General features: G+C 53.3%; 2 protein-coding genes across 3 annotated transcripts; one reads left to right on the top strand and one right to left on the bottom strand.

The window, feature by feature from the left end:
- Positions 1–1,266: 1,266 nt before the first annotated feature.
- Positions 1,267–7,526, top strand: MED9 (mediator complex subunit 9). Its single transcript, XM_037911375.2, has 2 exons — positions 1,267–1,606; positions 6,754–7,526. The coding sequence occupies exons 1-2, from the start codon at positions 1,398–1,400 to the stop codon at positions 6,968–6,970; spliced, it is 426 nt and encodes a 141-aa protein (XP_037767303.1). The 5' UTR covers positions 1,267–1,397; the 3' UTR covers positions 6,971–7,526.
- Positions 7,527–10,792: 3,266 nt separating this feature from the next.
- Positions 10,793–13,567, bottom strand: RASD1 (ras related dexamethasone induced 1). 2 transcript variants are annotated; one of them, XM_007062743.4, is made up of 2 exons: positions 13,186–13,566; positions 10,793–12,108 (listed from the first exon to the last, which is right to left on the bottom strand). In XM_007062743.4, the coding sequence occupies exons 1-2, from the start codon at positions 13,469–13,471 to the stop codon at positions 11,555–11,557; spliced, it is 840 nt and encodes a 279-aa protein (XP_007062805.1). In that variant the 5' UTR covers positions 13,472–13,566; the 3' UTR covers positions 10,793–11,554. The 2 variants fall into 2 exon arrangements, with proteins under 2 accessions (XP_007062805.1, XP_043379956.1); XM_043524021.1 differs by having other exon boundaries at positions 11,779–12,034; positions 13,186–13,567.
- Positions 13,568–15,321: the final 1,754 nt, after the last annotated feature.

Here is a 15,321-nt window from a genome sequence, read left to right as displayed (position 1 = left end):
AACAGCCCTGAACATATTAGAACCTGTTACCAGGTTCCCCCTCAGCATTCTGTTCTCTAGACTAAACATGCCCTTTTCTTAAAAAAAACCCCTACCTTTTATCATAAATCGCATTTTCTAAACCTTTTATTATTTCTGCTGCTCGCCTCTGGACTCCCTCCAATTTGCCCACAACTTTATGTGGTACCCAAAACTGGACACAGTACTCCAGCTGATGCCTCACCCGAGCCAAGCAGAGCAGAATGATGACCCCCCATGTCTTACGCACCACACTCCTGTTAATACACCCCCGCATGATATTTGCCTTGTTCACAACACCATCATGTTGTTGACTCATATTCATTACATAATCCACTATAACCTCCAGATCCTCTTCTGCAGTACCAGAGCCTCCCCTGCTATTCCACATTCTGTGTCGGCGTATTTGATTTTTCCTTGCGGGTTCCTAACTGAACTGTTTATAAACAGCTCTCTGTTCACTGTTTGCGGGTGTGATATGCGGACACACAGACACACACACACACACACAGAGCGGTCTTCCGCAGCGTCGAACCCAAACCTCTAACACACAAATCAGGAACTACGCACTTGACCCCAAGGCTGATACTACCCCAGTTAGAGGGGCTGGTTAACGCTGTTGCCAAACTGGGCCCTTTAATTTTTACCCATAAAAATAGGGTCGCCAATGAGTGACCTTTAAAACTGATCCCTGGGAAGGGCAAAAAACCCTCCCTCAAGGGAAGGCCTTTGAAAACGACTTCAAATTAACCCAACCTGAGTTAGAGGATGTCTGCCCACAGAGCAGGGGCTCTCAAACTGGGGTCCCGCGCTGTCAGCCTCCACCCCACTCCTCGCTTTGCTTCCAGCATTTATCATGGCGTTAAATATATTTTAAAGTGTTTGTACTTTATAAGGGGGCTCGCACTCGGAGGCTTGCTGTGTGAAAGGGGTCACCAGGCCAAACGTTTGAGAACCCCTGACCTAGAGAACTGCGCAGGGCTGTGTAACGCTCCAAGGGGGCCCCACGTTTCGGGCACTGGGCAGCGAGCTCCGCTAAGGGGCCGGGCAGGCGGCAGCTCCGTACCCCAGCCGCCCCCAACTCCCCGGGCCTCACGCATGCATGCAGCGGGGCAAGACACCGCAACCACGCTCCTGCACGCCCGGGCTGGAGCCGCCGGCTGCCCGACTGGCGCGCAGCCTCCCGGGGCGGCAGGCTGCAGAGAGCCCCGGCGCGCCAGGCAGGCAGGGCGAGCCAGCCCCGTCCACACCCCCAGCGCAGCTGACGTGTTAGAGAGGAGCCGCGGCTGCAGTCGGCCTATCTCTGGCTGCAAGGGGGCCGGGCCTGGGGGACGCGCATTAGCCGCGACGGGCTGCAGCCGGAGGGGAGCCCGGGGACTATGGCTACTGGCGGGGCCGGTGTGGGGGTGCGGCCGGCGGAGGAGCAGCAGCAGCCGCAGCCGCCGGCCCCGCTCCAAGCCCCGCAGCCCCCGGAGCAGCAGGGAGAGCAGAAGCCCCAGCTCCAGCCGCCGCCCCAGCCGCCGCCGCCCCAGCAGCAGGGCCAGGAGGATTTCTCCTTCCTGCCCCTGGTCCATGATATCATCAAATGGTAACGTGCCCTTGCTTCCCCCCCCCCCCCGCTCCACCCCCGGCGCCGCTGCCTTGGGGTTCCCCCCCCAGCGCCCCACTCCGGGGAGAGATCGCGGGGGTCCCTCCAGCGCCCCGTTCTGCACAGAGATCACTGGGGATATCCCATGGGACTGCTCCAGAGATGTCGCTGGGGTTCCCCTTGTCCTTCAGAGATCTGGGGAATCTTTTCACCCCACAAGGAGCAGAGAGCTCACTAGGGATTCCCCCCTGCTGTCCCAGAGATCGTGGGGTACCTCTCCATATCCCCCCATCTCACAAGTAGAGAACTAGTGGACGATCCACCTTGCTTTCCAGAGGGCCGAGATCACTAGGGTTCCAGGGATCCCCTCCATCCCAGGTGCCCTGCTTGCCCCAGGCCACCAGCCGCACTGCAGAGGATGGCCAAAGCTCTGCTTGTGGAGCCATTCAGAGCGAAGGCTTGGACTGCCCTTCTCTTCAGCAGGGAGGGGCATCCCTGGCAGAGATGAGTGTTTCTAGCATGCGGCCGGCTACCTGGATCCAAGCAGCATGGCATTCTGGGGCCACGCATCGGGTGGGTACCATAAGTCACTTGGATCCAGGAAGGTGATGGGAGTCCCCTGGCATGGGTGGTAAAACGTAAGGAACGGCCCTGCATTGAGGGTGATGGAATTCCTTCTGCAACGCCTTCAGTTCTCCCTGCTGCTTTGATTTCATGAGGCTGCTTAACTCCAGGCTTGATTAGTTTTAAGTTATTTTCGTTACAGTTCGATGCATCTTGATCTAGTTGTGCCTTTCTGGCATTGACCCTGTGGGCCAGAGCCTCCGCTGGGGTAAATCAGGGCAGGTGCCATGGAGTTTACGCCTGCTGGCAATCTGGCCCAGAGTTTCTGAGAAAGTTTGTCTCAAGTTGGCTGATCTCTGGCGTTCAAGAAATGCTTTTTTAAACCAGGCATTGTTTCCCTCGTGAGCATAGGTCAGTCGGATTCAGTAGCCGAACTGTGCCTGCAGTGTAAACCTAGTATCTAAAAATCATTGTCCGTTTTTGGATTTCAGAGAATCATAGAATATCAGGGTTGGAAGGGACCTCAGGAGGTCATCTAGTCCAACCCCCTGCTCAAAGCAGGACCGATCCCCAATTAAATCATCCCAGCCAGGGCTTTGTCAAGCCTGACCTGAAAAACTTCTTAAGGGAGGAGATTCCACCACCTCCCTAGGTAACGCATTCCAGTGTTTCACCACCCTCCTAGTGAAAAAGTTTTTCCTAATATCCAACCTAAATCTCCCCCACTGCAACTTGAGACCATTACTCCTTGTCCTGTCATCCGCTACCACTGAGAATAGTCTAGATCCATCCTCTTTGGAACCCCCTTTCAGGTAGATGAAAGCAGCTATCAAATCCCCCCTCATTCTTCTCTTCCGCAGACTAAACAATCCCAGTTCCCTCAGCCTCTCCTCATAAGTCATGTGTTCCAGTCCCCTAATCATTTTTGTTGCTCTCCGCTGGACTCTCTCCAATTTTTCCACATCCTTCTCGTAGTGTGGGGCCCAAAACTGGACACAGTACTCCAGTGAGGCCTCACCAATGTCGAATAGAGGGGAACGATCACGTCCCTCGTTCTGCTGGCAATGCCCCTACTTATACATCCCAAAATGCCATTGGCCGTCTTGGCAACAAGGGCACGCTGTTGACTCATATCCAGCTTCTCGTCCACTGTCACCCCTAGGTTCTTTTCTGCAGAACTGCTGCCGAGCCATTAGGTCCCTAGTCTGTAGCGGTGCATGGGATTCTTCCGTCCTAAGTGCAGGACTCTGCACTTGTCCTTGTTGAACCTCATCAGATTTCTTTTGGCCCAATCCTCCAATTTGTCTAGGTCCCTCTGTATCCTATCCCTACCCTCCAGCATATCTACCACTCCTCCCAGTTTAGTGTTTAAGTTGCATCTAACTGTGTCAGACAAACACACAGTCCTACTGGCAAAGGGCCTGGTCAGCGCAGGCCAGTTCAGGAACGTTTTCCTGCTCTAGCCCCTCAAAAAGAGGGTGGTGGATCATCTCATGGTAGCGATTGGAATTTTGTCTTTCTGATTCAGGATCAGTGTGTGGACAAGTATATTGGTCCGGAGTAGATCTGAGGCCACCTGAGGAGTTCTAGCCCTGACATTCTGATAACCCCCCTTTCACATGTTTTGTTTGTGTGAAGTCAGGGCTGGCTTAACAGCCCTGGGTGCTGAAGACTGCCATGTACGCACAAAACAGGGTCAGCACAGAGGGCGCTGGTGCCAGCTCCTGCCACGCTGCCCCACCCTTGTGCCTTAACCCTGTTCTGCAGGGAGCACTTGGAGGGGCTGGTAAAGAGGGGAAGGTCCCAGAGCGCAGGCCCCAGCATGAATGTCTACACTGCAATTAAACAGCCCCTTAGCCCGAGTCAGCCGGCACGGGCCAGCCGCAGGTATCTAATTGCAGTGTAGACATGTCCAGAGACTTTGCAGCCTGACAGGCAGGCCCAGGGAAAGCAGGACACGCTGGGGAACACAGGAGGGGGAATAGCTGAAGTGATCATTTTGAACTCAGAGGCTGGTGGGTGTCATGGGAGAGAGGAGTTTCAGGAAGGATCTCGCTGGTGGCTGTGGAAGGCGGGATGGGGAGGCTGTGCATGTTTCTATGCATGGGGCATCATGGCACAGAGAAGGCGGTGGGAAAAGGAAACAAGGTGTCACCTTTGCCCCCACCCCTGGAGACTACCAGCATTGGAGTTACTTAGTGCCAGCGGTGGTGGTGGGTTTTTTTTTTCAATTAGAAGGTTTGTCTGCTGGCACCTGGGCTGAGACTCGCCCAACTCATTTCACAGAGGTCACCAAACAGCCATCAGCCAATGACCTTGCGAGCAAGAGATGAAAGGCCCCAGGTGTCCCATTGCCCAGCCTCTCTCTAACTGCTAGCATTAGAGAGTGATGCTTCATCCAGCTGACAGCCGGGGAGCCGAGCTTTCCTGTGCTAGGGTGTGTTCGTTCATAACCCTGGCAGGTTGCAAATGAATCTTCCTTTCAAATGATCGCTTATCACAAAGTCAGGACTTGAACATAAGATAGCGTGTCTCTCATCCGCAGTGTCACTGGGGATGTGTGTTGTAAACTAACAGACATTCAAGGACACACACCCTTGCCTATTGTTTCAGTCCCTGGAATTTCTGCCAGCTCTTTGCCCTCGGTCTAAAAAGCTCCACCACTCTTGGGGCTTGATCCAAATGTCATTGAGTTAGTGGAAGTCTTTCCACTCGTGGAGCAGGCCCTCGCAGAAGTGTAGGGCCTTATTTCTAAACTCGCGTAGTGGTGTAAATCAGGAGTGATCCCACTGAAGTTAGAGTTACACCAGCGTGAGAGCGAGGAAGCCAGTCAATGATCGGATGAACTTGATTCTCTCCGAAGGGCCCTACCCGCAGTCATTCAATTCTACCTGGGTGTTCATGATTGATTGTGATTTAGATGCTTGCTCACTGACAGCCCATTCCAGCATCCAGCTGCAGTTTTACGTAGGAAGGGAGTGATGAATATTTTGGCAGTAAAATGTCCTACCTGAGTAAGCTTGGAAAGAATGAATATTCAAACCAATGGGCGCCATCTGCTTAAACATTTCCCTTTGGGCTGTGTCATTATTCCCCAAAGTTATAACTGAATCCCTCTCTGCCCCTGCAATGCCAAGCCCGTCTTGTTTTTAGAGCTGGCTATTGAGCAGGCTTGTGGTTTTCAAAGGCCTTTACAATCCCACTCTACCCATTAGCAATGGGTTTCCAAAGCCGGGAAGCAAATCCTCAGAGCCAGGTGAGACTTTTCTAAGTGTTAGCAATGGCATCGCAGATGCTAAGCTATTTTTAAAAATGGAGCATGCTGAGGAAGCAGCTGGTTTTAAAACAGGGCACCCTCTCTCCTTTCTGGGGGTGTTAATGTCCCCTCAGAGAGAGAGAGAGTCCTTCTGAGTTGTGGAGCGTTATTTTCTCTGGCGTTCCTTATGGTTTAGTTCAAGGAACCTGTTTGTAGCTTGAATGGCAGAATGCATCTGATTCCTATCAGCTACCAGTGATGCTGCTGTTTATTAATTATTTGTATTACAGGCCCCAAACCAAAATCGGATCCCCAAAGTGCTAGGCACTGTATGTACATGTAGTAAGAGCCAGTCCCTGCTCTGAACAGGGCACAGTCTAAGTAGTGGAGATGGGCAAAACGTGGGAGGAGAAACTGAGGCATAGAAGGGGGTGACTCGCCCAAGGTCCCCTAGCAGGTTATAGAATAGAGCCCACGTCTCCTGAGTCCTTATCCGCTGGACAGTGCTGCCTCAAACCAGGTTTGATTCTGTGCTACGCAGGGCTGGACTAACAGGATGCTGCAGGCAAAGCTGGACATAGGGAGCCATGGACTGGAATAGCAGGAGCGGGTGCAGAGTAGCGTTGGCAGAGCTGTGGAGTGGGTGGGGATGGCAGGCTGAAGGCAGCAAGGTGTGTTGCAGGTCGAGGCGGAGGCATGTGGGGGCTGCGGGTCTGGAGTGAGGGGCATTAGCAGAGCTGCGTTTGGGGACGTGCTCCCGCAGCTTCCCTGCCCCGAGTCCGGCTCCTGTCAGCTCTCTCGGTCCCTCCTTCTCTCCTCAGCCCCTCTCCTGCTAATTACAGTTGACACACCCTGGCTGGTCAACGAATGCCATTGAGAGGTTCCAGAAGGGATCCCATGCAGCCTTTCTAGCCAGAGGAAAGTGGTGGTGATATGGGACTTCTTTATAGGGAGGGGGATGGGCGGAGAGGGATGGGCGCTTAACAGAGGGGAAAGTGAGCCTGATTCGTGGTCAACGTTAGAGCCTCAAGCCGTCTCCTGACCCTTGTGACTATCCTGTGGGTGCGTGCGTTCAACAAAACACAGTGATCCAGAGCCGTCATGTGGCTGTAGGGCTAATGTCACTTGACTGGGGCTGCCCAGAATATCAGCAGTCACGTCAGAGTTGGGCATACGTAGTTAACCGCCCGTGGCCACGCCCCTCTTCTCATCCCTTCTGGCTTCTGGTGGGTGGCTGCGGAGGAGTCTGTGTCGGGAGGGACGTAGCCCCCTGAGTCCGTCTGATGCAAGGTGTGAGCTGTCGTATCTGCTCTCTGCCTCCCTGCAGCATGGACAAGGACAGCCAGGATGTCCACCAGGTGCTGAACGAACTCAAGACCAAATTCCAGGAGATGAGAAAGATGATCAGCGCCATGCCCGGCGTCGGCGTGAGCCCCGAGCAGCAGCAAGAGCAGCTGCGCAGCCTGAGGGAGCAAGTCAGGACCAAGAACGAACTGCTGCAGAAATACAAGAGCCTTTGCATGTTTGAAATCCCCAAGGAGTAGGAGGGAAGGGACAGGACGAGCCGGGCCCCAGGGGAAAGCAAGACATCCCCTCCCCTTCTTTTCTGTCTTCTTCCTAAAAGGTTGCTGCTGTGTGGATTGCAGCCATGCGACATTAACCCGGGAGAACATTGTGTACCTGACGTATGATGATTGCAGCGGTTCGTTTGCTTTGATCTGCTGTGGGACTGCGTGTATTTATATATCTCTCTGTTCTGGAGTGCGTCTCTTCTTTTTTTTTTTAATGCAAGCACGCAGGAGGGATTACGCTCCCCACCTTGCTATGAGGAGTAAATGATCTGGTGGCAACATTACTGCCTGCAGCCAGAAAGAGGGGGCATTTTCTTCCCTTTTGTGGAAATCGGCAGAATGGAGCTTCCTGCCCTGCCCCCCGGAGGCAGCGGATGCGGTCCCCCCTGCGCTGGTTGCAGAGTGTGTGTCTGGAGAGAAAGGATTGGTTACAACTGCTTTTGTATTTATCACCTTGATTTTTTTTTTTTTTTTTGCATAAGTGATGCTTGTATCTGAGATGATCCGAGTAAAGATTTGAAAACCCTGAGTGGCACTTCTTGCATCTGTACCGAGCATGCGTGGACGGCACAGGGCTATCATTCTGAAAGCACAGGAGACCACAGAGCTGCTCTGGGTGCTTTATCCTTCCATTGCTTTTCTAAAAGCAGGGCTGGGGCCAAATAGCCTGGTAGATGTAGGCTGGGAATTTTTAAAGGAGTAGTCAGTGCTCAGCTTTGAGTGAATGTCATAGGGATTTAGGTACCTCAATTCCCAACTCACAGAGGCAGTGTCACTCCCGGTTGCCCTGGGGTCAGTCTGAGTAACCCTGTTGACTGTAGTGGTTATTACACTTTCCACCAGCGGGGCTGACCGCAGAATCTCTCAGAGGCCAGCTGCATGCCCCAGAATACTTTAATCAAGGGGAGAATCCACTGCCTGCCTACATCGGCCTCTTCCTGCATTTGGGACACTTGTCCTGTGCTGTGTTAACCCCTGCCCCCGTGCTGCGGGTGGAGATGAAGTGCTTTGTGCAGCTCCAGCGCAGGACACAGGGGCCCAGGCAAGTATCTAGTAAACAGCCCCTTGGAGATGGGAAGGGAGATTGGCCTATAGCCAGCTAGCAGCAACTGGGCCATTCAAGTCAGTGGAGTTGCAGCAGGGAAGAATTTGGCCCATAGATAGGCTGGCGACTCTGGATTAAGGCCTCTAGCCTTTCATTTCTTGAGACCTGGGTGCAACTCCTCTTTAAGAGCACCGCCCTGCCACGGGAGTGAGGTTTGCAGGATCCGGGCCTTGGTCACCAGTGTAAAAACAGTGGTGGGTTCATTTCCCTCGCCCCACGGACACTGCGGCCACCACACACTACAGCACAACACCTGGTCTCTGCTCAAGGGGAGGCTGGGACTTGACCAGGACTGGGATATATTGGCTGGGCAGGGGGAAGTTTGTGCAGTGCCTGCCGGTATTAGCAGCAGTGCTAGCCAGGCCTTTGTTGGCTTCGCTTTCACAAGAAGCAAATTCACCCCCCAATATTTCACCCCCCAACTAGAGGCAGGAGGAGAAGATGACTTGACGGGGAAGAGAGCAGCAAGTGCTCAGATTGAGGAGATGGGCGGTGGTGGGTTGGGCCATCGGCTAGTCCATCAATGCAGCGAGGTGGTGCGAGCCAATTCTGCACCTTATTTGTACCCCCGTGAAATAGCAGAGTTGGATGGGTCTGATTCACCCCTGATGTAAACACCCTGTCTGCAGTGCAGGGGCGCACAGAGATGAGAAAGTGGGTTTCCAGGGCAGTAACTGAGGGCACCTCCGGTTACAACCAATGAAAATTGCTGAATGTTGGATCATGGTCAAATAGAGCAAGGGACAGCTTGCTGAGTCCTACCTCGGAATTTCCTGCTGCCTGCCTGCCCCTTCCATGGGAAATGGAGGTAAACACGGTTATCACAGGAGATCTCACTGTACCTCACTGGCTAATAAAAGTATTATGTGTACAGTTTCAAGGATGTGTGCCCAGGGTTGGCTGGGTCCCAGCCTTTCTTGTGAAGTGCTCTTATAAATTATGATGAAATACTGTGCCAGTCACTAGAATGCACGTTATTTGCATATAACACAAGGACACAGAGAAGCCGGTAGAGTCCCTGGAAGAGAGAGAAAGCTCATTCCTGTCAAGAGCAGCAACAAATTCTGTTTTGAAATTGCTTTCCCTTTGCCAGCCAGAAGGAAAGTGTTTCTGCTAAGGGCAGGGACCCCATGCTGGGACAGTCCAAATTACCGGCAGCTTGCTTATTATATGCCACTCTGCACCCCATTTAAAATAGCGCTACGCTCTCGTTTCTTTGGGAAGACGCAAAGGTGGCCTGGGATAAACCTTTCTTGTTTCAGTGAAACCGAACCCTAAAATACGCAATAGAAAATGAACGTGGGCAGTGCATTTCTGCCAGCCATTGTCTAAGATCAGTAAATTTGGCATCTATTTCAGATGGAGAAATAATCCATTTAGTTTTCAATATACATTCCATGAACTGTGCATGTACTAGAGATGGAAGAATCAAGTGTAAGCCCAGAGAAATGTGCAATTGCAGGTGAAAGTCACCCCTTCAACTTAAAATCCAGTCAGGTTGGTTTGGGTTTTTTTAAATGTACTAAAAGCTGTTTCAGAAGCACATTTTCCTTATCTTTAAATTAAAGATATATTTCTGGCCCCGATTGCTGGGGTAGGGGGCAAGGGAAATAACAGGGGGAACTGACTAGTGAAACAAGGAGACTGGCTAAACACAAAAGGCCTAATTTTTCCAGAGGATCTGAGCAATTGAGATCAGTGGGAGCTGGTGGTATCCAGCAGCCCTGAGAAACCAGTCCTAACGTGTTTTCAAAATCACCAAGTAAGCAAACTAGAAAAAAAATGAGAATTTATTCCTTCCCCATTTTCTTTCAGTTCTGGCAGTCTTGGCTACTTGGAACAGTAGTTCTTTCAAAGGCAAGTATGGGGCTTTTTAAGTGGAGTGTTTCCTTTAGGTGTGTTGCAAAGGGAAAAAGGTCTCTCTGATTTGAGTGCAAGTTAGTATTCGTAAAAAGCCTTTTATGATAGAATTGCATGTGTGTTTCAAGTGCGAAAAAACAGGCCAGGAGATTATTAGTTCTATTACCGTAGTGCCTGGTCCTAGGAGCGATTTTAATTGATTATGAAGTTGTGTCACATCTCATTTTACCCACATTTCCTATGACAGATGTCCTACTAGTATTTATGATCACAGGCACTTATAGGCTAAGAGCAGAAATATTTCACTTTTCCATCTGCCCTCTAGATGTCACCCTATGGTTCAATGCAAGGTACCGTAATTAGAAAAATGACAGGTTTCAGAGTAACAGCCGTGTTAGTCTGTATTCGCAAAAAGAAAAGGAGTACTTGTGGCACCTTAGAGACTAACCAATTTATGCTTTTATTTATTTATTTGAGCAATTTATGCTCAAATAAATTGGTTAGTCTCTAAGGTGCCACAAGTACTCCTTTTCTTTTTGTAATTAGAAAAAGTTTTAGCCCAATCAATGCTCTGTTTTGGCAGCACAGTTCATGTGACCTCTCCCCCGAATTACTTTGTTGTGTTGAAATAAATCTTGTCAAGCACTTTCAGTAACGGGAACCTTTGCACTGGGGATGAAGGGAAGTAAGTAGAGGGAAGGTTTTGATTGGAGGGGGCTATCATAAGTAAACACAGTTGCTCAGCTTCAGTATAGATGTTCCATACCACATAGGGGGAGGCTTTGAAAATGCTGAGAAACACCATGAATCAAAGACAAACCTGGAACAGATTAATTTAAAAAAGGGTTTTATTTTTGTAGAAAAAAATAGTAAACTTAAAACATGGAGCGTAGAAAACACTTGCATACGATTTTGTTCATGTCCAGGACACACACTACCCTACATAAAGTGCCTATTTAAAAAAAACAAAAACAAAAAAAAAAAGCTTTTTTTTCCCTTCAAATCAGGCAAGACAAATGTAAACAAAAGTCAGGTTTTGACACACACCCATCTCTGCTTCTGTAAGAGAGGCCAGTGGAGGGGCCTGCCAGATGATTGCAACAGCGGGAAGTGTCCTCCTGCAGCTCTCCTGGCTCAGAGAAATGTACACACACAAAGCCCCTTTCCAGAGCTCAATGTTGGCTGGTTTCTCAAGTTCAAACCATACCTTCCCACCCCAAGTCTCTTCTGTAAGGCAGTGCACTGGCCTATGCTGGCGAAGGTGGGGAGGTGCCTTAGAGTCAATGTCTTTCCACTACCAGGCTCCTCATCTGTGCTCACAAAGTCCTCAGTCTCCCATCACTGGGGGGGGGAGGGTGTCCCCAGCATCATCAGCAGCCCCCCATTGCACCCCAAAAGTGGGTGCAGAGGACAGCAGATGCAAATCATCCCCTTGGGCAGAGGGTGGGAGGTAACCTGCCCCCTGGGCAGATGCCACCCTGGCCAGGGCACATACCACCCCTGGGCAGCCAGAGTTTATTATGAAACAAGCTTCCCCGCCCTGTATCTCCCTCCCTTTTTGGGAAGGGGAGGGGGGGGGCGGCAGGATGCTCCTAGCTGATCACACAGCGCTCCTTGTCCTTGGCTTGCCCGCCGCCGATGGCCTTCTCCCGGATGTACATGAGGTCACTGTGCACGCTGGGCCGGCGGGCAAAGGGGGCCACGATGCCATAGGCTTCCCTGCTGCTGCTGCCCTCGGCCCCTTCCTTCAGCAGCTTCTTGCCCTTGAGCGCCTTCTTGTGCAGCATGTCACAGTACTGCACCGAGATCTTGCGGTGCAGGTCCGGGCTCATCTCGCTGGGCAGCTTGGCCATGGCAAAGAGTGCTTGGAACATCTGGTCCAGGCTGCTGTTCTTCTTGGCGGAGATCTCGAAGTAGGCACATTTCTGAGGGTCTGCCCCGACCAGCTGCTCAATCTCCCGGGGCGCTACCTCCCGGTAGAAGTCTCGGTCCCCCTTGTTGCCGCAGATGACCAGGGGCACCTCCATGTTCTCCTTGGTCTTGTTCTTCAGGCAAGACTTGGTCTCCAGGATCTGCTGCTTCAGCCGCTGCACCTCCTCAAAGGAGTCCCGGTTGTCCAAGCTGAACACCAAGATGAAGACATCTCCTGCAGGAGAAAGGGGGCACAGAGAGGGGACACGTTAGGACCCGGTCCTGGATGGAGGCAGCGCCCTGTCCCTAATCAGCTCACCCAACCTCAGCGCTGCCCTAAGGGCTGACCATAAACTACCGCACCGCAGGGTGGAATTGTGTGTTTGTTTCAGGGTTACGGGTGGGGAGGGGGTCTTCTTGAAAAACAAAACCACCAAAATATGCCTTTGGTAATTTATGGACAGCCCCTAATTAGCCCTGGCACGAACCAGAAGCAGTGCTCTGCATTTCCCTATTTGCTCCCACCTTTGCCTGGTGCAGGGAGTTAGCAAACTTTATTTCCCTAGGCAGTTTGCCGAGCTTGCATGCAAATGCCAGCCTCTGTGGAGGGGCTCAGCTCGCTTGTGAGGGTGCAGCTGTGGAGAGAAGCAGCCAGCGAGCTCCAGGCTTTGCTGCGCTTTCAGATTTACATTGCAAGGTGTGCTGTGTGTGAGCGGCTCACACACCCCATCCAAGCCACCCCGGACAGTTGGGGGCATAGGTACTGGAAGTAGGGGGGCTGCCGCACTTCCTGGCTTGAAGTGGTTCCATCCTGTACAGGGTTTACAGTTTGGTTCAATGGCTTTCAGCACCCCCACTAGACAAATTGTTCCAGCCCCCCTGCATGGGTGTTGGGTAAACACACCCGCCCGGCCCTTGCTTGGTTCACTTTCCTAGTGTAACCCACACACCTTCTAGGCGTGGTGTTGTGTCCCAACTAGTGACACCGAGACCACTTTGAGAGCGAGAGATTAACGAGTCTGCTCTACAGCCGTAGCTAACGGGCCGCTGGCTTTTGGCTCATGGGGTGGAGGCTCTTGCACTAAGCTCCAGCGGCGCCAGGTTCGATCCCGCCTGGCACCACGAGCGCCTTGGCACTCACAAAATCTTCCCGAGGGAGCCGGAGACGTTGCACGCAGAGAGCGGAGTGTCCCCTGGCACAAGGAGCATTCCCAGCTGGGACTTCCCTCCCCCCAGCTCCCTTCCCTACCCAGAGGGACGCTGCAGCCTCCCCCCGCCCCAGCCCTGGGAGGTGGGACCCGGCCCCCCGTACCTGTCAGGATGGAGAGGCGCCGCATGGCGGGGAAGGGGTGGTTGCCCGACGTGTCCAGGATGTCCAGCTGATAGACCTCGCCGCGGATGCTGTAGAATTTGCGGTGGAAGTCCTCGATGGTGGGCGTGTACTGCTCCTCGAAGCGGCCCGTCAGGAAGCGGGAGACGATGGCCGTCTTGCCCACCTTGGAGGAGCCCAGCACCACCATGCGGTAGCAGTTCTTGGGCGGGATGCTCAGCTCGGACTCGCTCTGGCACAGCTTCTTGATCATGGCGGCGGGTCTCATGGGAGCGGGCGGCGGGGGTCTGGGGAACGGCTGGCCACGGGGCGCCCGCCTCCTCGAGCAGCCCGCGAGTCCGGTGTGAGCGGGCCCCGGGCGCCGCTGGCTTTATACAGCGCCGGGCGCGCCCGCCCCTCGGCGGCGTCACAGCCCGGGGAGGCGGCTTGCAGCCGGCTGGGCGGGGTCGCGGCTTGGCGCACGGCCGGCTGTCTCTGCCTGCGCTGGGGACCCGGAGGGGGGGGACACCATCCTGCTGCATTGCTGGAGCCCGGTCCCCGGGGCTGCAGAGCCCCCCCGGCCCCCGGAGGAGACGGGGCGTCGTGCAATGGTCCTGGGCACTTTGCAATTAGCCCCCCCACCCCACCCTTCCCAGCTGGATTCGGTGCCACCCTCCTCTTGGCTACACGATCCCCGCCCCAGCTACGCCAGAAGCCATCCAGCTCCGGGCTGGTTTGTTTCAGCGCAGAGCGCTCCCGGGCAGGGCAGGGGGCTGCCTGCGGGAAGAAGGGGCGCCCTGGTTGGGGCGGGGGGAAGCGGGAAGAATCGATGGATATTGTCGGTCAATTACATACAACGGTGCCTGGTCAGGCTTTGTGAGCACGGCAGCCGGGGGAACGGGGGGAAGATTTCCCGTTCACAGTGGCTGAAAAGGGGCCGTCGATGGAGCGGGAGACGTGGACTTGTTGTTTGCGCACACGCGGATCTAGTGTCTGTTTCATCCCTTTGTCACCTACACTGAAGAGCGACTGATTTGGCCTCGTCTGTTCCCCCCACCCCCCACCCCTTTCTCTCGGTACCAAAGTTAGCCTCCCACGCCCCACACACAGAGCCCGGTGGGCGCCCGGACGGGTCCTAGCTATTATGATGATTGCCATTTATTCCCCCCCTTCCCCACCGCGATTTCCCCGTTTCAGTTTAGCCCCAAGTTGCTATCCAGGCTGTGGGGGGATGGGGGCTCGAGTTTCCTTTGGTTTCCCGCTGTGGCTTCAGTTCCTGTGTATCCCCCCCCCGGGAATAAACAGTTTGCAGGTAAGAGGGCTCATGGAAGGGGTTTTGCGGGTGCGCGCCTAGGACACTTTCCAGTCCTCCCGGTGCTGGCTGGTGGAAGCTCTGGCGGTGCCCTGTTGGAGTCAGGCTCTTCTCCCTGCCTGCTGCTTTTCGCAGCCCAAAAGCCCCCCCCCCTTGTCTTCCACAAGCATCAACAAACGAGAAGGGGCCACGCCGCTGGCGCATTAGGCCTCGTGCGCTGGTATTTATGGCCTGCTGCCGCAGGGCTGTTATTCTGACCATTAAAAAAAAAATTAAAATATGCTAAGACAACGATGATGCGTCGAAAAACAAAGCCCTAAAAGAAGAGATTCCGAGATCAGAATGTGGCCAAACTGAAGTGCCTTGTAATGCGGAGTGTCTCCGCTAGAGGACAGCAGAGGGTGCGGTTTGCTTGTCCCTTTTCCTGGGCGCTATGTTGGATTTTATTAAGGGTGCACAGGTCAAAACGCACCTGAGAAAACAGCTGTGAGGTGAGCAGATGGATCCCCACAAACTCAGTCATCCACGCAGGTGACTGCAGACAATCCGTTGCATCAGTTGCCAAAAGACAGCGTTAGCAGGAAATGAAAAAGTGCTTGAAACAAAGTTTCCCTGGGCCAGGATGGAACCACAAGCCGCTCAGAAAGTGAGCCACATTCATTGCCAGGTGAGTTTATAATCTAAACAGACAAGACAGAGGAGAAAGAGATAGAACCTACTTGCTTGCTTAAGTACCCCATTGGTACCCCATGGGAATGTATGACCCTTGTTGAACTGGTGCCTTATGGGTGTTTTGCCACTGTGGTGCAGGCCAGGATCACCATAGC

Source organism: Chelonia mydas, chromosome 10, assembly GCF_015237465.2.
Source record: "Chelonia mydas isolate rCheMyd1 chromosome 10, rCheMyd1.pri.v2, whole genome shotgun sequence".
Taxonomy (NCBI): Eukaryota; Metazoa; Chordata; order Testudines; family Cheloniidae; genus Chelonia; species Chelonia mydas.
Note: the sequence above shows the minus strand (reverse complement) of the source record. Positions and strands in the feature narration are given on the sequence as shown.